The 24,473-nt window shown below is 37.7% G+C and overlaps 1 protein-coding gene and 1 long non-coding RNA gene across 6 annotated transcripts in view; one reads left to right on the top strand and one right to left on the bottom strand.

The window, feature by feature from the left end:
- Positions 1-23,499, bottom strand: part of LOC117569173 (serine/threonine-protein kinase BRSK1) — a 31,328-nt gene extending 7,829 nt beyond the window's left edge. For 4 of the 5 annotated variants that reach the window (XM_034250239.2, XM_034250240.2, XM_052005673.1 and 1 more), the window contains exons 1-5: positions 22,687-23,499; positions 5,383-5,871; positions 5,214-5,308; positions 2,700-2,926; positions 2,461-2,611 (exon numbers count right to left, since the gene is read on the bottom strand). In XM_034250239.2, coding sequence (XP_034106130.1) covers positions 2,461-2,611; positions 2,700-2,926; positions 5,214-5,308; positions 5,383-5,470 — 561 coding nt within the window. In that variant the 5' untranslated portion in view covers positions 5,471-5,871; positions 22,687-23,499. The remainder of the gene's footprint in view (positions 1-2,460; positions 2,612-2,699; positions 2,927-5,213; positions 5,309-5,382; positions 5,872-22,686) is intronic. The other variant, XM_052005672.1, reaches the window with a different exon arrangement.
- Positions 752-1,943, top strand: LOC127565708 (uncharacterized). The gene is made up of 3 exons (XR_007955045.1): positions 752-1,018; positions 1,072-1,270; positions 1,319-1,943. It is a non-coding gene; the product is annotated as an uncharacterized LOC127565708 (long non-coding RNA).
- Positions 23,500-24,473: the final 974 nt, after the last annotated feature.

Below are 24,473 nucleotides of genomic sequence, written 5' to 3'. Positions count from 1 at the left end.
AAGTTTGTTAAGCAATAAATGCAAAAATGTAAATATTTTTCTTAATAAACACATGGGTAACTTTTTTAATTTAGATTTAAGTTCAAACATCGAATATTTGCATACTATAGGGTATTTTTCCGTCGATCTACTGTTATATTATTAATTTTTATTAGTTTCCTTCACTTGTGTGTGATTTAGTTTTATTGTTTTTCCTCCCATTTTCTCTATTTGCGAAATTCGATTAAGAAAATTGGCTATTGTGTGCTCGTGGCTGGGCGTTGAAACCCTTTTACCCTTTCGCTTCAAGAGCATGTCCATTTCAAGACTTGTTTTGTTGCATTGTTATTAATTTCTATACGCTACAATTAAGTGCAACTATTACCCAACCACCAACAGACAGTCATTGAACCCATCAGCTACTACAACAAAAGAACTGAAACATCAACAACTACAACGACAAGCTGCTGCAATTCCCATTTTGACGTCCATTGACGTGTCCGTCAAATGCCGAGCAGCGAGTTGCAGGCCGTCGGTTATTGACTTGACCGCTAAGTGGCACAACGACTTCGAGTTGCACACAATAATTGCTGCAACATTCAGTGACGTGTAATGCCCATTGTAATTACGGTTGGGGCAGGTAAAAACTTAACTTTTTATTGCAAATACGAGCAATACAAATTAAAAGTATTCTAAGCGAACAGTTTATGTATTGATTATTTAATTGTAGATTACTTTTATCGAAGGTGAAGGTAAAGAGTTAGGATATATTTAAAGTAGTCTTTGAATCTTCCTTAAAATATAAAATATTTCATAAAATAACTTCCCAACAAAATATCGTAAATTATCTTCTTACTATGTCTTTAATACCCTTTTCATTTCTTGTGCTATAAATCAAAGTTTAATATTCCCCAAGAAAATCTCTGCGACTCGACATAAAAGATTACATTTAAATTTGATTTTTGTGCAACTGAAACTGGCGCTTATCTAGACTCCAGCTTGAGCTCAACGCAAACTTAGCCACGATTAAGCATCGTCGGTTTGTATCCTTTAACGACCACTCAAGTGATTGATTGACTGAGGTTTCCTAAGGTTACCTGCACCCAAAACTGATGCTGTGGGGCGTCTTGTTGAAAAAGAGAACCAAATCAATTACACGTGTTGTTAGATGGCTTTTATCCTGCTGCCAGTTATCATTGGACTTGCCTGCGGTGGAGTTGGAGCTGCCACCCATCAATTATGGGGAAAATCAAGACGTGGTAAAAACAACTGCAGCCACGCAACGCAGCTGGTGAGACAATGCTTTGAGTTTTGAATATTTATACAACACATACAGAAGATATTCTTGAGTGAAACAGATCACGTAACGGTCCAAGGGATTTATAGCTGCAGGCAAGGATATATATTTTTAAATTCCGCTTATGAATTTATTACACGCAGCAGCTCTTACCGGCTTGCCAGACAGTAACAGCAGCAGCAGCAGCAGCAAACGTTGACTGAGGTTTGCCTGCTGGTGCTGCGTGAGTGAAATGATGCATGCAACTTGCTTGGGAAAAGCCAAACACGATGCCGTCTGTCATGCCACATGCCACATAGCATCGGCAGCCTCACTCCTTTGTCATCGGCAAGTGATATGCGCACATGACACAACGACAACGTTGCATGGAATACGCAATTTGCATATCTGGCGACATTTGCATGGAATACCGCATCCAGCAGCAGCGAACAGGGAACAGTAGGAGCTGCTGGATTTAGCGCAGCTGAAGCTGACGAAAATTTGCTAAAAACTTTGCCTTGATTGACGGCAGCAGTCACAGCACAGCACAGCACTGAGAATCGAAGTTCTGCACTGAAAGTTACCCAGGAAAAATACGTTGGGGAAACAAATGCGTTTATAATGATTTGAAAATTTTCTTATAGAAAATAAAGTTTCAAGGAAGTCCTAAGTGCGATTTTCAACTCTGAAGCAGTTAAAATACACTCACGCGATTTTTTTGTTGTTGCCATAACGTAAATTTTATTTTCATATGAATTTCACAGAAAAATATGTTGCATACTTTTGTGCGCTGTTTTGTTATTCTATTTATCCGTGTTTTCATGTGAAATTTAAAAAAGTGAATATTGCTTAATTTGTAATTCAACAGTTCGTATTTAAAACTTTTTTACGAATTCATTAAATGACTTCATTACAAAAACTCTGAAACCCACACAGCGTATACGCAATAATTATAATAAATGCGCTGCTGAAATTAGAAGGTAAACTTTGTGTATGCGTAATAATTCATGTGCTCAAATTAACATTTATTCCTCAACAAAAAGTTTAGCTCTGCATATACGTAATAGTTATCCGTCATATCGTTGCTATATAGACATACACTGTAGGTAAATTGATTAATTATATTAGAAGACACTCCATTTAATAATTGAGCTTAACGCATACGTAATGAATATTAGTGAATGTTTTTTGTGTAGCAAACTCACCCGAATGACCTCTGGGCAGGCGTAATGTGGTGAACCGCATGATGTCTCCAACATGCTGCCCGCTGGCTGCAGTGAGGCCATGCCAAAGTCCGCTATCTTGATATTATTCTTCTCGTCCAGCAGCAAGTTCTCGGGCTTCAAGTCACGATGACTGCAGAAGGCAATACGGTTATTAAGATTTATGGTGGACATCTATCGATATGCCGAGACAGACAGATAGATAGATTTGCAATGCTTACCATATGGAGTGTGAATGACAGAAATCCAACGCTGAGATGATTTGCCTGAAGAACTTGCGCGCCTCCTTGGGCGTGAGGCGTCCCTTTTTAACCAGATAATCGAAGAGTTCACCGCCAGATACGTGCTCCAATATTAGATACAAATATTTCTTATTCTCATACACATCGCTCAGACCGAGCACGTGCGGATGATCGATTAGTTTCATGATGGCAATTTCACGTTCAACCTTGAATGACAATGACAATGCCAGACGTTGAGCACTTGTTAAATACACAACACACTCGCATACGTAAGGACACACCAAAGCACACACACACACATGAGAGTCTTGGCTCCTATCTCCCATATCCAGCAAACACACTAAGTAATTATTCTTAAAATGTTTTCCAAGTGATTATCGATAATGTTGCTTATTTTGCCACCACGCGACTATTGAACATTTTTCCCCACTTTGCCTCGATAACATCTCGCTCGCATTTACAATGCATTCAGCGTGTTTATGTTTTCAAAATGTAAATGTCCTGCTCTGGCCATGTCATTGCGTGTCTTAACCAGCTGCCAGCAAACCAGCTGACCTGCCTGCTTGGCTGCCAGGACACGCAATCGCCCACAAGCTATTTATAGAGGCCAGCGCGTTCACCTTGCACTCAATTTGTCCTATATATCAACATACATGTCTACCGTCTGTACATAAGGCAAGTACATACTAAATGTATATGCTTTGTACACACATTGAAGTCATCGCAGCGCTTTTGTCGCCACTCTACTTTATTCTCTTTCGCTCTCTGTCTCGCTCTGTCCCTTACTCTATCTCTCGACGTCTATCTTTCCCCCATTCCCCAATTGACAGTTCTAGTTTGGTGATTTTCCTTTTGTATTTTTGGTTTACTTTGTCGACGCACGCACTAATTTGTCGCATGTCCTTTCAATGTCCTACAAAAGTGCACCAATTTCTTTTTTTCTCGGGTGGGGATAATAATTTACTTGGTTTTTATGGCTGGGCGATTTCATTTTGACAGAATCTGATAAAATTCTTTCCATTCGACTTGCTTTAATTTTAGTGCGATTAAGCTCTAATTAATAACATTATTTCTCTCAGTTATCAGTGTTTAATGACGACTATTTGTATAACAATTTCATAATCGTTTCTGTTTATGTTCGTATTCAAGTTATTATTCAATAGAAGTCGGTATCCCTTAAATTATAATTTATAGTTGTACTTAAACTTGACTCCTTTATGAAATTAAGCAAGGCATTTTTGTTGTATTTTTTAAATTCTACATTTCTATACATATTTTGTTGATGGGATAATTATTAAAAAATAAAATATTATATATTTTTGTTCTTAGCTCTTTAATTAATTATTATGTATTTATGAATATTCCTCAGAAATATTTCTCGACTATTCTGACTACTCTCTTTTAATATTTGCTATGCTCTCATTCTCATAAAGGATTTAGAGCGACGCGATCCATCTTGATCGATGAATAAATCGGACGCGCATAAAACAAAAACACATTTCACTACGCGTATTTTTCATTTCATCATTTGAACAATATTTGAAACCATTTTTCCACTATGATAACCAAATATTTAAAATTTTAGTTAAATAAAAATGTATTTGTTAGTTTGTTCGTTTTTCTTCTTCTTTTCTTCTTTTATTTCTTTCTTAGAAAACGTTTCTTCAAAAAGTTGTACTTTTTTTAATGTATTTAAGCAATTTATCCTCAATATTGGCATTGTTACAACTCTTTTGAATAACTATAATTGTCTCTTAAATATCTTTAAAATCTCTACCTCATTAAGATTCGTATTATTTTAAGATATTAAAGCAGCTCAACCTCAGTAATAAACTCGTCAACAACTCATAAGAATAGTTTAATATCAGAGCGTAGTTTTTCGTTCTATTTAACACGCTCTATTACTACTTCTGCTATGATTATAAAGCATTTAAAAGTAATCCCATCTCATAGCTCCATTACATGCGAATGTCAACCCAGTTTGGTTTCTATTTGGCTTTAACGCAGCTCAGTGCTTAATTACATGTTGACCCGCTAAACTTGTGCCATAACCAACTTTTTGATAGATATCCTGCAAAGTTCTTAAAAATCCATAAAAGCGAAAAATAAAAACTAATTTTTTTTTCTCCTCTTTTCGGAGGTTTTTACCCTTCGTCAGCAAAAACATGTCATCACTCATACCCCGCCCTGTTCCGGACAATCCCCAGCATTAGCTGAGAGCTTAAAGTTGTCTTGCCTTTTTGAATTTGAAGGCGAAAACCACCGAGCGACGACATTTTATTGCCGTTTTTCCCATGCGCTCTTTGCGTCTCCACCGTTTTATGACTAGCGCCAAAAGACAAACAACAGAACAATAAAAAATTGGCTACAAAACTTTCGCAAAGTCATAAGCCACTGCGGATTGTGGCCATTGAAGGAGTGAGTAATTGGTAGGCCAGTGTGAAGAAATGCGAGAGAGAAAAGTGGGAGAGCGAAGATACAATATTTGCTTACCTTCATTAGCACCGATTCGCTGAGTTTCTCGCGATTGATTATTTTAATAGCCACCTTCTTGCCAATCACACAGTGCACGCCCAGCTTGACAAGTCCTGAGAATATGAAACATGCAAAAATTGGTTGACGAGTTGATTGGTTAGATTGATAAGCATTTCCAAGCACTTACCCGTTTGACCCTTGCCGAGGGTTTTTTCGAGGCGATAGGGGCCAACGAATTGGCAGTTCTCTGCCGTCACATTGTTCTCCTTTTGCATTTTATGGCCGTGGCTGCTGGCTGCTGGCTTGTGTCCTCGGGTGCTCCTTTAAGCACTGTCAGCTGTTAGCTGTTTCTCGCAGGCAGCGTCAGCTGTCGTCTGGCCATTCACACAAGCAGGTCCTGCAGCTCCTTTGCCTTCTTCTCGTCTCCTGCTCTTCTCTCTGCTCTCTGTCTGTCTGTCTGTCACTCTGCCGCTTCCGCTTCTGTTGTTTCAGCAATTGAGTTGTCGCATAGCGCCCCGAAAAATGAACTTCGCTACGCTTTTAATTACTTTTGTTCAAAGTTTTATTGCAATTGTTGAGGCTGCAGCGTTGCCGCAATTTGTTGCACATGCAAATGCCTGCAACATTCATTAAGTTCGCCAATAAACGTGTGTCCTTAACAGCAACAATGTTGCGGCTGTAAATAAGTGAAAAAAAGAGAGGCAAGGTTACATAAGTTAGTTACATAGTTGCATATATAGTGAGAGTAAGAGAAACAGACGATAAATCCATAAATGGACTGTTATTAGCAATGAATATTTATGCCCCGAAAGTCCAAAAGGCCAACTGCATTGCATTTTTAATTGAAATAAATGGAAATTGTCCATATTAACAGTCAAGTTTATTTATCACACAAACACAAACACAAACACACTAGCAGTGTTTCTCCTCTAGCTACCATCTAATTAAAAACACCTCAAGCTGTGCCACACACACACCCATACACACACACACATACAGTAGCCTGGGATATAGCCCATTACAGTCTGTTGCTTATCCCAGTCTTCTTAAAAATTCACTCGCAAATTTATGAGGCAATCTCTCGATGCAGCACAAGAAAGCACACACAAACAGCCCGAGGTGGCAAACTAGCCATTATATGATGTGAGATGGAGAAGTCTTCTGTATGTAGAACGTGTGCAGCTTGTGCACATGTGTGTGTATGTTTGTGTGGAAGTGTGTTTATTGATATTGCAAATAATCAATTAACTTTAAAGTGTTTTCTATTTAATTACTTGGCTGCTGCAGGAAGTGCGCAATTTCCTCACAATTTATAGGTAAATCGAGTAGGATAAATGATGGGATACTTAAAGTAAAACGTGTATATAAAAATAAAACAAAAAATGTAGTCCGCAAATATTTAAATATATTATAAGCTATGCATAGCATTTAAGAATAAATCTTACAAATTCAACAACTTTTAGTGGGTAAAAGTTGAGAGTTGAAGTTGTGTTAAAGTTGAAGTTGTAAAAGTTTTCAACATTTTTCTGTACATTTAAATTTGCAAATAATTTTCATATAATTTATATAAACGAAACGAAAATTATAACTAATTATACTACCCACTTTATAAATAACAAGTAAGAAATCTACAATAAAATGTGTTTGACTGTGAGATACCCGCTACTCATATATCAAAACACTGCCGTATTGTACTTAAAATACACCAAATTAATATATACTGAAATATATTAAAGCTTATATTTGGTATATTGATATATATCTATATTGAAACAAGTAAGAAAGTTACAGTCGAGTGTGCTCGACTGTGAGATACCCGCTACCCATTTTTAATAAAGGCAAAATATTGCGGTATCATTTTGAAAATATACCGAAAATACTTAAAAAATACTAAAAATATACCAAATGATATTTTTGGTATATCAATATAGTACCGCATTCAAAATATACCATAGACGGCCCAATATACCAGATTGTCAGCCAAAGTAACTAAGACCCTTATAAGTAGGCGTTTTTGCCCATACAAAAGTATTTCTTTTATAACTTCGACAATTTTTATCTGATCGCAACCAAATTTTCAGGAATCATAACTACTATAGTTATTATTATATATACCATAATTTGCAACTCTAGCTTTAAAATTACGCTTGTTATTCGATTTTTTTGATTTGCGGGGGCGGAAGTGGGCGTGGCAAAAATTTGAAACAAACTTGATCTGCGTGCAAACATAACAAATGCTGTCGAAAAAAAAATTATAGCTCTATCTCTCGTAGTCTCTGAGATCTAGGTGTTCATACGGACAGACGGACGGACAGCATTTTCGACAGCATTTATTATGTTTGCACGCAGATCAAGTTTGTTTCAAATTTTTGCCACGCCCACTTCCGCCCCCGCAAATCAAAAAAATCGAATAACAAGCGTAATTTAAAAGCTAGAGTTGTGAATTTTGATATATACAATAATAACTGTAGTAGTTATGATTCAGATAAACATTTTGGGAGTTATTAAAGAAATACTTTTGTATGGGCAAAATCGCCTACTTACTAGGGGTCTTAGTTGCTTTGGCTGACAATCTGGTATATTGCGCCGTCTAAGGTATATTTTGAATGCGGTACTACACCGATATACCACATATACCATTTGGTATATTTTTAGTATTTTTGCAGTATATTTGGTATATTTGAGAATAATACCGCAAAATATATTTCTTTTATTTAAAATGGGTAGCGGGTATCTCACAGTCGAGTACACTCGACCATAGCTTTCTTACTTGTTTACCTTATGAGTAAAGGGCAGAATTTAAGGTATGATGGAATTCTTAAAGTAAAAAACAGAGAGTGTATGTAAGGAATTTTCAATGTTAAAATTTAAAATGAAAGAAAAAATGTTAACTTGTCAAAGTTATGCAATTATAATAGAAAATATTTTCTACACTATTTTTAATCATATGTGATCTTAAAATTATTATTGATCTTATTATGTTGGGTTTTATAAATGAAATGTTCAGCATTTAAGTTGTGTTTATTGTCACTTATTCTTTCTTCTTTAATTATTCTTTGAACAATTCTATATAACTAACTATAGCATTGTGAACTAAATGTATACTTTGTATAACTGTTCTATAGAACAAATGCGGATCAATCTCCAAATTGTACAATACACTGTTAAGTTTATGAAATACTTTAAAACTTTTTTTTAAGGCTGAACTTCTCCCTATTAAATTAAATTTATTATTACCCAAATCTACCAAACGTCTAAGCTAATTTGTATGTAATTCAACCATTATTATAATTATTCCCCATTTTCTTCATGTTATGAACAGATACTAAAACTGTCAAGTCAATTATGCTAAGAAGCGTTACCAAATCCCGTAATATAATAGTCCCATTGGAAATGACTGTAGGAATTAAGCTCACAAACGACTTAAAAATTTCATCAGAGACGCCACTAAAAAACGGTGAGAACCTAACGATGCTTGAAGGCATAAAAGAGGCTAATAATAAAACGTGGCCAACGGCGAAAAGAAATACGCAACTGGACCTGCTTTCAGAGCCCATAGCATAGCAGGTAGCCCTTCTTTTGTAAGTGAGAATACTATATAACTGCCTAGCTGTAGCTGTAGCTGAAGCTGATGTTGCTGATGACGCTGATGGGGTTGGCTTTGGGTTTCGATGGGGTTGTGGGGGGTCGAATCGAGGGTTAAGGGTGTCTCACGCACACGAAATTGAAAAATAAATGCGCATCAAAATGTGTAACATTGTAAGGCATTGGGTGTAGGCCGAGGAGGCATGTCAAAGGGGAGAGGGGGGAGAGGCGGATCTTCAGGCCAAATGGCAGCAGCATCAGCTGTTGGCAGTCGGAAAGCTGTTGAAAATGTAAAATAGGACATGACAGGAAGGAAGCCACTTGGTTCTTTTTTACAAGAAAACAATGCCGGGCATAATAAGAAAACTTTCCGTTCAACAATTTTGCGGCCATCTTTGCTCACTTTCAGTGCGCTCCGCTAACCCAATTTGAAAAATGCGCTTTAAGTGGAAAACTGACACGAAAAATGTGAATTTACACTGACTGAGAGAAATTGCTCATCAAAACAGTGCGGCAACATAAAGGAAATTAAGAACTCACGCACACACATGTGTGCACATAGCAGATGTGTGCATTATTTTACACAGAAAGGGGCGTGGCCAGTCGAGACCATAAAGAATTCATGCTCATTCATGTCATAGTTGGCATTTCCGCTGCTGCGGCGCACTTAACGCTGCGACAAAAATGTCTAAAAATATGCCAAAAGACGTAAGACCCCTCCACACACACACACACACGCACACTCATGTATATATTATATACATGTATATAATACAGAGCAATAAAAATCATAAGCAAAGCGTTTAGCACTTGGCGTTGATTTGGTCGCGACTCCATAGAAATTTATGTTTTTGGGTCGTGCGACGTCTATGGGGAAAATGTCACAAACAACTGCAGAAAGCAGCCAAACAGAGCAGCGTATGAGAAAAACGAAAGTCCTTGACGCAGCTCCTCGTATAAAGGAGGAGGCCGACTGCCTTTTGTGATTGATGCACATAAAAGCCCAGCACGAGTAATTGAACGATTTTCTATACATCAAAATATTGCACATAAAAAACAATCTGGAAATAGTGCTTCAATATCCTAAACAAATGCCATTAAATATAACTTAAAGTGTAATTACGCTGAAGTGTTTAAACATAGTTGTTACGACTAACTTTAACGAGCCTGTGAAGTGCGGAAATTAAACGATGTGCGAATAATTAAATATTGATCAAAAGTGCTGAGCAGCGAAATGGTTTAATTTTGATTTATGATGTCAACAACACAAAAGTACACAATTATGTTTATTATTGAGTTTTTCGTAATTCAATATTATGTAGACATATTTAAATATTATGTTCAACTATTAACAGAATGAAAGCTACTTTCGAGTGTGTTCGAGTGCGAGATACCCGGAACCTATTTTTAATTAAAGCCAAACAGTGCAGTGTTACACTGAAAATATACCAAATTAATATACCGAAGGCTGCATTTAGTATATCGATACACTATTAAATTCAAAATATACTTTAGATAACCTGAAGGCCTCATGCGCTCTGACTTATCTCATTGTAATAAGGAATTGTATTCGTTATTTTAATAAAATAGGTATTATAATATGATAGAGTACAAAATATATTAGACTGTTGAATAAAGCAATTAAGAACCGACTACAACAGCCGTTTTTTGACTTTTACATTTATTTGTTAAATAACTCCAATAATTTTGTAGCTTATCTCAACTAAATTTTTAAGGAACCTTAAAGACTGGACTTATTGTCAGAAATATTGCTATATCTCTCTTCTCTATAGGTACCTGGTGTAAGAATAATTCAACGTTCAAATATTGGCTAATATTTAAATGACATAAAGCGGTGTATTTATAGCACGTTAAATTAACACATTTTCAAATATGCGACAAATTCAAAATCAAGAATATCAATTATAGTTTATTGTTATTTCGTGAAATTTAACACCTCATTGGATGCTTTGAAATAATCCTTGCAAAATCACCTTGCTGCATTGAAAATTGCACTTTACGCATTAACAAGCAATAAATTGCATATTTTCATAATTATTTTCGTCTGATTTGCGATTGGGCAGCAAATTGCCTGTTAAGCTGTACTTGCCACATACTGCGGTCATTATCAAGATATGAGCATCTTAGCACAGCTTTTGATGAATAATTTCAATTAGCATTGTGTCAGGTTATGCATAATTTAAGGGCACACTTTGTTGTCAGCCTTGAGCCTCCGCTTGATGCCTAATTAACATTTGCATATAGACATTTATGAGAAACCACAATATGAGATTTTAATATATATCAACACAAAATAATTAAGAAGCTATCTGTAAAGTTAGCTGTCCATATTTATTACAAACTCGACTCTCGACTTTTTCAGCTCATTGTCAAGTGCTCTTCATTAGTCGAATCATGGCAGGCATTACCCTTGGGGCATGAACTTCAAGCCTAGATAGCAGCCACATGGCGGAACAATTTCTATCTGAGAAAAGCGCAAGTTACTTTGATTTTCCTCGTTCTGGCATCTGCCTTCGCCCCCAAAAAGTATGCTACACAAATTTACATGTGCCCAGAAGTTGGGCACAAAATTGGCTTTTCCCAAAAAACGAAAAGCAAAAAAACCAACAACAACAGCAGCAACAACAAGAGCAGGCAAACAAAGGAGAGAAAAGTTGAACTAAGTGGCTGCAGGGCAAACGCAAACGCAAACTGTGAACAGAGGTGAACAGAAGTGTGGCAAGCACAGCCGTGATGATGATGAGGAAGTGGTCCGGGTGTTGAGCAAATGGCAGAAAAACTCAATTTAAAAAAAAAATCTGGAAAGAAAAAAAAATATGTGGAAACGAAAAGCGGCAGTCAATAAACGCACAGAGGGCGAGGCGAATGTGTGCCAGGCACAGGACTGAACACGGCTGCTTGTGGGAGATATGCTGAGCCAACGTGGCGTATGAGTGTTTCGGTATGTTGCCCTGGCAGCTGCCAGCAAAGGCAACCAGCCGGCTTTTAAAGTGCAATCAATAAATGCCTTTTGAGTTGTGAAAATTGTGCGTAAGTGCCATAACAGAGCTAACCAATACACACACACAGACACACACACAGTGACAACACCTACACAGGGACACTGCTCAAACACAAGCATAATTGACTTGGCACTCGTTCCCTCCCCCAATACGACCGAAAGAGGTACAGCAAATGGGCGTTGCTGAAGGCACGATGGAGACAGGAGTAGGGAAGCAAAGCTTCGGCTTTCATAACAAGCATTGATGGCTGCTCACTCAGCTCGTCATATCCTGTAATCGGGCAGGAGAAAGGCACATGATGAGCCGATGTAGATGTAGAAACTTAAAAATGTACAGAAGACATTCGTTCTCTTTTTTTGATTATTTTGGTGTTAAACGAAATTTAAAGAATCTTGTATATTTAAATAAAACCACAAATCTTTTAAACTTTAATGAAATGATTTAACTAAAGGAATAAATATCAATAAATAAATAAAAATCTCTTTCACTAGAATAGAAAATTATTTATAACTTTATTTGCTTTGCAAAACTCTATTTTTTAATTGCCATTCTAAATAGACATTTTTAATAAATACTCTTTCATACAAAATTAAAATACACATCACTACTCAAAAATATAAATTAATCGCCAGCTCAATGTTACAAGAAAAGTCTTCATAAAAATACAAAACAGATATATGAATATTAACGAATGTAGCTCTTAACACCATCAGACTCAAGTGAGCTTAACTTGCAAGCTTGAAGGATAACTCCAATAAGCAATTATTCATTGCCCACACTTTGAGTAGGAGGACAAGATTAAGTCACAGCTTAAGCTCACATTACAGCATAACTGTGCGTCATTCACAGCAGATACACTCAACTCATTCGAAGCTAGTCCATATTGTAGTTGTTAGGATTGTTTGGTTTGGTTGTTGTTGCTATTATTGTTGCTGTTGTTGCTGCTCTGCTTGATTAAACACGCGTCAGCAGCAGCAACGACAACGACAACGAAACGACGACGACAGCAGCAACAGCAAAGGCAACGGCAAAAACATCGAGAACATTTGAACACAACATTGGCAAACGCAGCTGCTGACAGTTCATCAACTAATTGCAATTATGTGGAAAATTAAAATCAATATTTAACTAGCATTTTGTCGAGTTGTTAGCGCTATTGCTGTTGCTGTTGCCATCGTAATTATTCTTGTTGTGGTTGTTGCTCTTGTCGAATGTGAATGTGAACGTGAATGTGTTGCTTGCCATTTGCCAATTTAGTTTTGATTTCAATTACAATTGGATTTGAATGCATTTGTCAGCAGCACTTTGTTTGTTTGTCTCCCTTTTCGTCGCTGTTGCTTTGTCGTTCTCCTAGGGAATTGCAAATGTTAAATATTTAAAGCATGCTCCAGGGGGGTCCAAGTACTATATAGACGGGCAAACACGTTTGCGAGACGTGCTAGTCGAAGCTAGGAAAGGGAATTATTTATGAATGCGACAGAGAGGAAGATAAAAGTGCCCCCGGGCACTTACATTGTGAGCGAAAGCGAAAACAAATGATGAAAGATGAAATGGATGAATGGCATGAGAATGGGAGCAATCTTGCTTGTTGTAAAGAATAAACAATAAATGGAAGTTCAAGTGGCAGGAATACACAATTATTTCCGCTAGAGGCGCAATTTTAAACCACTTATCACTGAAAACTTGGCCGAAAAGTTGATTAAAGCTCTCAGATTTAAGTTTGACAAAGATATGTAAAGTTTTTGACTACTGTTGAATAACTAACTTATTAGCTGTTATAATTCATCAATGTTTAAATGCTAATAATTTCCATTTGAAAGCCTCTTTATAGTTGTTCATTTAATTCCTTCATTAACATTAATATAAGACTTTTTTGAAAACCTTTACAAAATTTAAGCTAGTGGTGCCATTTTCAACCACTTCTCGCTAAAAAGTTGATTAAAGCTCTGAGCTTTAAGTTCAACGACAGTTTTTGGCAAAGTTTTAGAATTACATATTATATTTACTTGAAGACAACAGTCAAAATCTCTTTTAAGCTATTCATTGACAACAACTGACTTATTTGCTCTTATAATTGCATGTTTAACTGTCAATAATTTCCATTTGAAAGCCTCTTTATAGCTGTTCATTTAATCCCTACTCAAAGCTCATTAACATTGAGCTGCGAGTTCAGACATACGCATTCGAATAAATTGTGAAATTTCAACAAATTAGCATAAGATAATTATGTCATGCTAATGCTAAGCCTTTTTATTCATCACATAAAAGTTACAAGTTGAAAAAAGCGCTGTAAAAAAACGGAATGCGAGAGACAGAGTTAAAACTTTCGACAAATTTGCGGCACACAGTTGCCAACCAGAAATGGCCGAAAAGAAAAACAAACTAGTTAGCTAAAGCCACGTGCCATGACACACAGAATAAACCAGCGGATGGTTTTAAGCAAAGCCACAGTCGAGTCACCAGCACCGAGCACCGAACAGCGACGAACTACTTCATTATTTAATAAGGATCCAACAAATGGTAAACTCTGAGCGTTAGTTACCATGGATGCTAAGTTTGAAATCGGCTAATAAACCGCTTAAGCCAACACGCAAAATGCAAAAACAGCAAAGCGGGTGCAAACATTTTGACCCGCCCGACTTTCCCGCCTGCTTGAAGGGGGACAACAATATTACCAGCTGGCTGACAAAAAATTCGATTAAAAGCGACCAAACTAACAAGGCAGGAGAAGAAGGCGATGAAGCTACCACAGGAGGCGCTTCACTGGCTTCGCTTCGGCTACATCCCATTCCTCTCTCTTTCTCTCTTCTCTTGAGCTCCCACGTCTCGTCTAGCAAAATTGGCTTCACTCGATATGGCCAAAAGGCTAGGGCAGCAGCTGGGCCATGTTGTAGATGCTGGCCTTGCTTTGCTTTTCGTTGCCTTGCCAGATCAAATCAACTTGTTTGCCCATGTAAAGTCCCTCTCCACACCTTGGATTATGCAAACGGCAGCATTTGGATGTTATTTGCCTTATCCCTCCGAATGGATGACTGTCGAATGACGAGTGACGAGTGACGACGACCTCGGCAAATGACTAACGTGACCGGAAGCTAAAAAGATGAAATGATTTCGGCCCGCAATTAGATGCCAAAACGCAATCCCCACTCTTTGCAGTCTGGCAACAACGCGAGAAAGAAAAATTCAATTAGCACACAAACAGATGGTCAGAAAAAAGCCCAGCCCAAAAGGAAAGCGGCAAGAATATGGATGGCATAGGGGAAGCAAAGTGGATGTGAAAGACATGTCGAGAAATATGAGTAGAGTGCACGAAAATGTAAGGGAAACGAAAGCTGGAGAAGCATAAATAACAGTTCAATGCGGAGAAAAGCCGATGTATTGACTGGAAAAGTCAAACAATGGAGCAACAGTTATAAATGCGACTACGATGATGCAAGGATGCTAGAAATGGGACTAGAGATTGCTTGAATGGAGTTAATACTCCAGGTACTTATTTGGGAAATATGAGCGGCTTTATTACGCTAACTAATGCCTTGTGCTGATATCATAACAACCGAATGAATGATTGAGGCTGTTCATCTATAATTCACAAGGAAATAACATAGTGCGTAACTATCAAATTCGCTGGGGAGATTTTAATACTCTTTGGAAAGATGAGAAAATATATTAACAAACGTTGTTTGTTTTAGGGGAATTATTCCTTATAGAGTCTTGACTATCGAATAGTTATGGAAAGAAAATTTATGCTGATGTCAGGAGTCCGTGCGAAAAGTGAAGCGTTAATATTGGGTGAGAAGGAGCGATGAACAACTTTATATTTTTTCATATGTAATCGCTCGAAAGATGACAGAGTGAGAACAAAACGATAAAACAGTTTACAACTCGCTTCCTCGCTTCAACTCTCTCAGAGCGTACAAAGCCTAACTCATTTCTCGCAAAGTTCTCACTCTGCCATCTTCTCGTTTTACTCAAAGATTTTAACACTGAGGAGGAATATTCCAAATATTTTTAATTGTTTTTTTTTTCAGGGAACTAAGTTCAAGAAACACTTGCTTATTAAATTAAAATCTTGAATAAGGAACTTTTTATCCTTGTTGTACTTCTTATATTGGAGATTTGAATTTAAGAAAAGAAAAATTGTTCAAGTTTAGCCTCAATTTATTTTAATGATGTTTTTATAGTAAAAGTTATACAGTGTAATAATGGCTTAAAATTTATTGAGATTATTGCAATCTAATTTTCAACCTAGAATAAAACATTCTTGAATCAAGATTTTAATCGTAAAATAATATGTTTTGTTAGTCTTAAATATTTAGCATCAAAATCTTGATTTAAGATTGTTTCAACCTAAAAATCTTATTTCAAGATTAATTTTTTTAAGATCGAAAAGAAATCTTAAATCAAGATTTTTGTAATCCAGATTTCTTTCTCTCTGTGTACGAATTATTAGTATACTGTTTAACAAACCAAGTAATTAATTATTCTCTTTCTGCTAAACATTAAACATTTTAAAATTCAAAAAATTATATGTGACATACTTCACTCTTTGAGGAAGTTCGACATGCATATTTAAATGCACTATTTTCTCCTATTGAAAACTATGTTAACAGCTATTTTAAAGGTTTTTAAAGTTAGATAATTAAATAGTCTAATTAATGCTATTTTAAAATGTGTTCTACAAACTTTTAAAAGAAGCCTTAGATAGCGTAAACCCTACCATAAATATTATGTCCAAATGATTTGAATAAATTTAAAAGTACTACGAATAGAAGTTCGCCTATCAGTGCAAAGTTGGTTGCAACAAATAGAGATAGGAGAACCCACAAGTTTTCATAGCTAAAAGCAATCCCTGGGATAACAAATGCTCAACTTTTTACGATGGAATGCAGCAAAGTGAATGCAAAAAGAAAACATATCGAAAAGAAAACAACTTGCCACCGTTTGTTTATCAAGCGCATGGCGAATTTCTGAATTTTTCTATACACAAAATGTAGATAGAAAGTGTGCATCTCATTTCGATTGTTGTTGCTTGCCTCGACCCGCGATCCGTGTCCCGCATTTGGGGCCATTTTTTGCAATTTCCTATTTCCATCACAATTCACTGGGCTAGCACGAAATTGAAGTTTAGTTATACAAATAATCCACAGCGCGTATGGAAATAAAAGCAACATGAACGAGAGCAATAGCAATAGCAACCAGGAACGAGGAACGAGGAACGCAGTTGGAAAACAAAGAAAACCAAGATAAATAACAGCGGCAGCCACAACAACAACAACCATAACAAACAACAACAAACAAACAGACATAAAAAATAGCGAGTTCTCTCTTTATTTTTTTTCATGTTCATTTCTATATGGTTTTTTTGTTGCTGTTGTGTTTTTTGCATTCAATTATACGCGTAGTAGGTGTGGTGCCCCTGGCTAACATTCTGAACGAAAAGCAGTAGCACAGGAGCCGGAAGAGCGTTGCGAGGGGGTTGAGGACAGAAACTGGGCTCTATGCCAGGGCCAAACCAGGGCCCCGCATTTTGTTTGCCAAAGGAAAGCGAGCACCATTTTCTCTCGTTTTCCATCTGAAACGTTTCGTGTATATTTGCCTTTGAATTCAATTACGGATGACGACAGCGGCAGCGGGGACGTCGGCGGTATGTGGCATAGCTATGGGCGTCGGGGGTATCGGGGGCGTTGCTCAGGGGCGTCACTGTCAAAGTCAGCTAGTGTTAAGGGGAATAGAGCAGAGCTGAGCGGGCGGCTCGTTTAATTCAATTTTCATTTACTATGTATACACACGTGTGTGTTTAATGGCGGCTACTTTGATACCCCTTCCTCCCTTTCCCATCTCTACGGCAGTGAATGATGCTGTGAGTTACCTTGACACTGTCCATGTCTATCTCTCTGACTGAGTGCGAATGCATTTCAGCAACTCGCTGGCATTTTAATTTATTTTTTCGCTTCACGTGTAATGCAATTGACCTGCAGACACCTCGCCTAGCCTTGCTTTGCTTTGCTTTACCTTTCGCTTGGCAACTGGAAATATGTTTAATTGGCTGTCGTTACTGCGACAGCGAACAAAACTTTTCAATTAGAATTAATTATGTTAGACCAGCGCGAGCTGGACGAACACAGCAAAGACTGCAAATGAGATTTGCAAAGTTTGTTGCCACCACTGCGGCAGCTGAACGGAACGGAAACTGCAAACAAACCTTCCGCAAAGCGCGGTTCTCTGGCAATTATTACGCCAATTATAACTGCAATTTTTTATGCATTTGCGCAGGGGTTGTAGGGGGGCCTGTAGGGACATCAAAACAGAAAATATGCGAATTTAATTTATGGCTCAGAAATGGCCACCGGCAACAAATTGAGTGGAGTGTTATTGCGGCTGTTGCTGCAGGACAAGCAAGTGCCATAAATAATTCGTTGCATACTTTTCGGGATGACAGCAAATGTACCAACAGCTGAGAGACAGAAACACCCTGTGGTCAGCAGACACACACACGCCCACACAGACAGACACACATTTATGCAATTCATTCGGAAAGTGGAAAACAACATTTCTGCATTTGCAGTTGCATTTTATTTAAGCATTGCAATGCTTAAAAATGGCTTTCAGGCATTTTATGCTCAAATATAATTATGCCCAAAACGGAATTTCAAAAGCGTAATCTCAAAGGAATTGCAATTTTCATTAAATTATTATTTATATGTTGTTGCAAAGCTATCTGAATTTTATTTAATATGTAGTTTTTGCTTAAATAAAAAAATATTCCAATAGACACGAAAAGTTATTTTTGAACTTTTAATGGAAAATGCAAAATGATTAATAAATATTTATACTCTTTCTTATTACTTAAATTTTATTTATCGAAACTTCTCCTTAGTTGAGATATAACAATAAGCGGTCAATTTTTGTAAGCAACATTAATTAATGGTAATCTTTTAATGCTTTTGATTGCGTTTCTGATAACTGGGTTGGCAAATTAAATTAAAGGGAAAGAGAATTTTAATCTTTTCTGTAGCTTTTAAATAGTTTCTTAAGGTATTATATTTTATAGTTTCAATAATATTATAGGTAAAGTAAGTTTTTAGAATTAAACTGTAACAGAATAATATATTTAACAATGGTAAATTTCCATATGATAAATTAAAGTGTGACAAAATAGTAAAAAATAAATTGATATTGGATAAAGTAGATAAATTAGCTATAAATTCGAAAGGTAGATAAATTAACATATCTAAGAATTTAAAAAGTACATAAATTATCATGTCTGAGAATTTAAATGAAGGATATCTAATGGCTTCGATAAAAATGTTGTAGAAATTATATTTCAAACGTATTCCAAGAAATGGTTTAACTCTAAGGACTCCTATTGCTATTCTATCCATTCTTTTGCAATTTGCTTGAGCTAAAAAATATTTGTGTAGGCTGTAAACGAAACACACATACATTTTTATATGCCTTTGGCTGTTGCATCTGTGAGCGGAAGCTAAGTGGCATATCGCAACGTAAACGTATACTCGAAAGTCGACTGGCATTCCAAGGAACATGGCACAAGGACGACGCTTACCGTATGCAAAATTGATGCGGTCGCATAACCAAATTGGACTTTAAGCTAAACTGCAATGGCAAGCAAGCGCATAAAGAAGGCCAAGCAGGGGACGGGACGGAGGAGGGGAAGGTGAGCCGGGCATCCTGGCAGTCAAATGGCAGGAAAGACATGGAAAAGGACACCAGCTGGCACAGCACAGGGACCTAAGAATCCGTCTGTGAATAGAAAGCAATTCGATGTGCTGCAGATGCATGTGAATTCCCCACCCGCCCAAAAATAAAAAAGGAAATGCAAGCAAAATAACAACAGCAACAGCAACAGCTATGAAAAATGAAAACTGTAAAGAAAAATGTAAAAATGTTGAAAACAGAACACACACAAAAAAAAAAGGAAACTTTTGCATATGCTTTAATCAAAGGACATGACGTACGGGAATGTGGCGACCATTTCAATTCATTCTTAAAAACGTAGAGAGCAGAGGGGGACCAAAGAGGGTGGAGAGTGGCGGCGGGGGGAGGCGAAAGGACAAAAACGGAAGCGCACGCAAAACTGTTGACAAAGCCACGCGGGTGCCAAACGCAGTAGTTGACAAAAGTCCACGCAGGCGCAAGGGTTGAAGAGATTCAAATTGAGAGAGGAAAGAGAGAGGCAAGTGTAGAACACTCTCTCTCTTCGTTCGCTCTCTCTCTCTCTCTCTCCGCTTGTGCACACGCCCAATGGGTGGTTGTTGTTTGACAGCGCGCTCTGCGTATGTGTGTGTGTCTGTGTTTTTTGGGGGGTTGCTTTTGACATTTGTAACGTGCCATGTGCCCCACTGCCCAACCTGCCCGCCCGGTAATCCCATAGCACATTATCAGAGTCAGCTCCCTCCCCTCGCTTCCCGCTTTTGTGCTGGCTTGGCCAACCCTTCGCGACACATATTAGGCAAATAGTTGCCGCTTATTGCCTTTTAATTGCAACATGCTCTCTCTCTCGCTTTTTTTTTGTTTATTAAACTAATTGGATGGGTACAAAATGACAATGTTGCAGCTGCCAAAAACTTGGCAGTTATCAACGCCCCCAAAAGAACGTTAAGAGTAGGTGCAGTAGCTGTTGAGACCACGTTAGCTTAGCTGCAACATCGCTCTTGTCGTCTACCGGTAATCCCCTGGGTCATTAAGGCGTCTACGTGTCTGCTGCAGTCGCGCTGGATGAAGAAGACGAGTTTGCCATCGCCGCCTTCGTCTCCTGATTGTCGCATGTTTTATTCAGTTTGACATTACCGCGCTCTGCATTCCCTTCTCCATCCTTTGCTCCATCTTCGTCCTTCAGCTGCCCTGCAGCTAGCTTGTAAATATTGTACAACAACAACAGCAGCCAAAAGGGGAACGAGTGTTGGTCATGACGGAAGTTAGTAACTGTTCATATTTTTTCTTTCCTTGTGCGCTGCATTTTTGATGTGAGATGCTATATTGCACGATTGGGTAAGACGTCGACGTCAAAAGGACCTCGAGCTTAACTTTTGCTGACGACGGCACCTTAATTGTTTTGCACCCAAACTACAATTTGACAAGGGTTTTTCTTCTCCCTCCTCGACAAACTTGAAGAGAGATAAATGTGGCTTAGGTTTGTCGATAGCTGGCTCAAAATTTACTTAAAAACTGCAAACATCAAGTTTCCACAAAAAATTCATCTGTGGGTGACAGCTTCAGGCAGCAAAAAATTTGAAATTACAGTATGCTTGCAAGTTTTGCTTAAACTATGATTACGTTTATCTAAGGGATTTATGGAAATTCCAATCAAGTTTGAGATGTTTGTCGAGATTGGAACTGCTGATAAAGCTGCGAAACTTCAAAAAGAAAGCCTGCCTATGTCTAGCTTTGTTGAATTTTCGTGCTGAATGCGATAAGAATCGTCTTCAAAGTAAAGAAATTTGCATTGTGCTTGCGAACATTGGGGAATTTGGGGTAAAAGAAAAGGGTTTCGAGTTGAAAAAGAAAAAATTAAACAAATGTCACAAGTTTCACATTTATTGTTGTTCTATAGAATATATATAAAATATTTCTTTTAAAAACATATCATTTAATCCATCTTCAATCATTTTTAACAAGATTCTATTAAGCTGATCGGAAGAAGATTTACTTTTCGATTTGCCAACTCAATAAAAATAGTTTTTAAATTTAAAAATAATTTATTCACACACAAAAGCCAAAGCCTTCTGTGCACTTCAGTCTCTTTTTGGCTCGCAGCTGTAATTAGCAACAGCTCTGAGAGTGAAATTCCGCTTAGAACAAAAGAAAAGCAAAAGAAATTCTGCTGCATAGTTCAAGGAGATTAGTCAAATCGCTGGAATAATTTAACAATTCTGAGAACGAAAATGGCAAAGAAAACTTAAACAAGAAGCTTAAATTCCAGCAGGCCAGAAACTAAACATAGTTCGAGTATATTTTGCGGACTTTAAGTAAAACGAAAACCTGATGGCCAAAGTAGGCTATGCATAATTCAGTTGAATTGATTGCGATGTTGGCATGCAGAATAAGCCTGATAAAGACTTTGAATTGACTCGAAGAAGGACAAACAAAACATCGAATACAATTGCAATGCTGAATAAGAAACTGATTGTTGTCTATTTTTCTGATTTTTTTGGGGAGGTTGTCGTCAATGAAAACATTATTGGAATATTATAGGAATGTTATAGTCATTGGGCAAAACAATGACGTCACGCAAAAGTTAAGCAAACTGAAGTCTCCTTGAATTTGAGTCTGCGAGTGGCAGCAAAATGCTGCTGAGGGCCACATCAGGTGCAGCTTGATTAATAGCTCAACAGTCAAATGTCTAAGGGAACACAATGATTTTCGCACTGTATTTTCAAGTTAGTTTTTTAGTTTTTTGCTGGTCGTAAAACTCAAAAGCCACATCCGACATATTAAATTCAGCCGTTGAACTTCGTTTCGTACCATAAAACTGTCTATAAATACAGTTAAATGTGTGCAAGTGTATGCGTGTGTGTGTGTGTGTGAGTGTGTTGGTGTTTGTACCTCGCTGCGAATTTCTGTGGCTGCGGTTGGTACGTGTGTGGTGGCTCAGTCCTCCCCCTTCCCCATCTTGCCATGCCCGCTAGCTCTGCACCCTGAAACGTTGCCTGAATGCTTGAGCACATAACGTGCCATGTTTTTATTTTATTTTTTTTTGTATTTTGTTATTGTTGCACGTAATTTCGAATGGCTGAAAATCGATATATACAAAAATCTATAAACCAGACAACAACAACAACAAAAATAGTAAAAGCTGAGCTGAGAAGGAGGAGCTCGAAGAAGAGGAAGACGTAGCAGAAGTTGTAGTACACATTGCTACTTACCCAAGTGGCAACAATTTCCGCTCGCCCTCTTTGCCTGCTGGAGCTGAAGAGGGAGCGCGGGAGCGAGAGCGGGAGCGGGAGCGGGAGTTGGCTGGTCGAATGTGTGTGCGGTGTGAAATTTCAGCGACTTTTGCTTTATACAAATCACTTCCGGGTGAATGTTGCCGTTGCACCCACACAATGCAACTGACCAATAAATAAAACACGCCACACACACTCACACAAACAAACGCGAACGTGCACTCACACTAATACTATTCAAATACGCTGCTTTTGTGTTGCCTACTTTTGGGCAGCACACACAAACACACAAACACGCACACACACGCAGAGAGAGACAGACACTTGCCAAAATTGTTGTTGCTGCTTTTACGCTTCGTTTAATTATAATTATTATATAATTAGATTTGCAATTTGTATGCATTTACGCAATTGGCGCATAATTCTCGCAGCATTTGCATAAACATTTTACTGATTATTTTTTCACGCACACACACACACACACATACACTGTCGCACACAGCTAGCACACACACGGACACAGATTCGGCACACACACGCACGCACGCACTGAGAGAAGTAGTAACACTTTGAGAGTGGCAACACTTTCTTGCTTATTATATTTTTGCTGCTCATTCGCGTTACCGTTTTCTATTCTATAAACGCGTGTGTGTGTGTAGTTTTCTTCTTTCTTTCTTTTTTTTCTCTCTGCTTTTCTATTTGCTGTTTTGCTGCTAAACGACCGTTACGTCTGCTTTTTTGGGGCTCGCTGCTTGTCCGTTTGCCAAAGTGACGCACACACGACAAAGGCGAACGTCGTCGACTAACTGAGTGAACGGACCCTCTGTATACTCATAACTGGCCAAGCAGTTAGCTTTCTCATGTCCTGAGAGCAACAGAGAGAGCGAGAATAACTCAGCAGCGAGAGAGCGCCAAACAGTGCTATGTGCTAGAGAGAGAGTGTGAGTGTTTGCTCTTCGCATTGACATTTAATTTGCGTTTGCTTTGTGTAGTGCTTTTGCGTCAGTGGTTGTAGTTGTAGTTTTTGTTGTTCCCACTGCCGTTGTCATTGTTGTTGTGACTGTGGCTACGGGGCTGTCCGCAAGGTGGTGTGCGTCTTATCAATCACATTTTTGGGGGTTGTTCACAGGGTGTTGCAGTTGCGGTATTGTGTCACCCTGTTGTCGTTTTGCCTTGCGCATGCGCTAAGACCGAAATGAAGATTACGCGCAAAAGCACGCAACAATACTCTCAGCTTATGCCTCTCACAAATGAAAATCAGCTGCCGCAAAGTATGCTACATTTTATTTGCAATCATAGCAAAGAGCCTTTAACAGCGCACAATTCAAATGTTCGATTAACGGTTGCAGCTTCTAAAAATAACAAGTAATTTAAAATTAAATGATAAATTATTAAATTTATTAATTATATTATATATTTTATAATTATAAATTAAAAAATTAGAATTGCATCTAAAATGGAATTCTCTGTATGTTCTTTCTCAAACTTGATAAGTACAGGGTATAAACAAATGACGATCATAGCCATAAATAATAGAAATAATGCATAAAAAAACCCAATATATAGAAATATATATTCAGCACGGGAAATACAAAATAAAAGCAAAGGAGAAAAACAAAAAGTGACAACAGCAGATCACATAAAACAAACGGCCATCAGCGCCGAGGATCGTGACCATTAACTGACACATTTTCGTCCAACTAATCCCGCCAGAACAATGAAAGACAAACGAGAAAAACGCAGAATGAATATATACGCAATGAATA

The sequence above is a fragment of the Drosophila albomicans genome, chromosome 3 (genome assembly GCF_009650485.2).
Source record: "Drosophila albomicans strain 15112-1751.03 chromosome 3, ASM965048v2, whole genome shotgun sequence".
Taxonomy (NCBI): Eukaryota; Metazoa; Arthropoda; class Insecta; order Diptera; family Drosophilidae; genus Drosophila; species Drosophila albomicans.
Note: the sequence above shows the minus strand (reverse complement) of the source record. Positions and strands in the feature narration are given on the sequence as shown.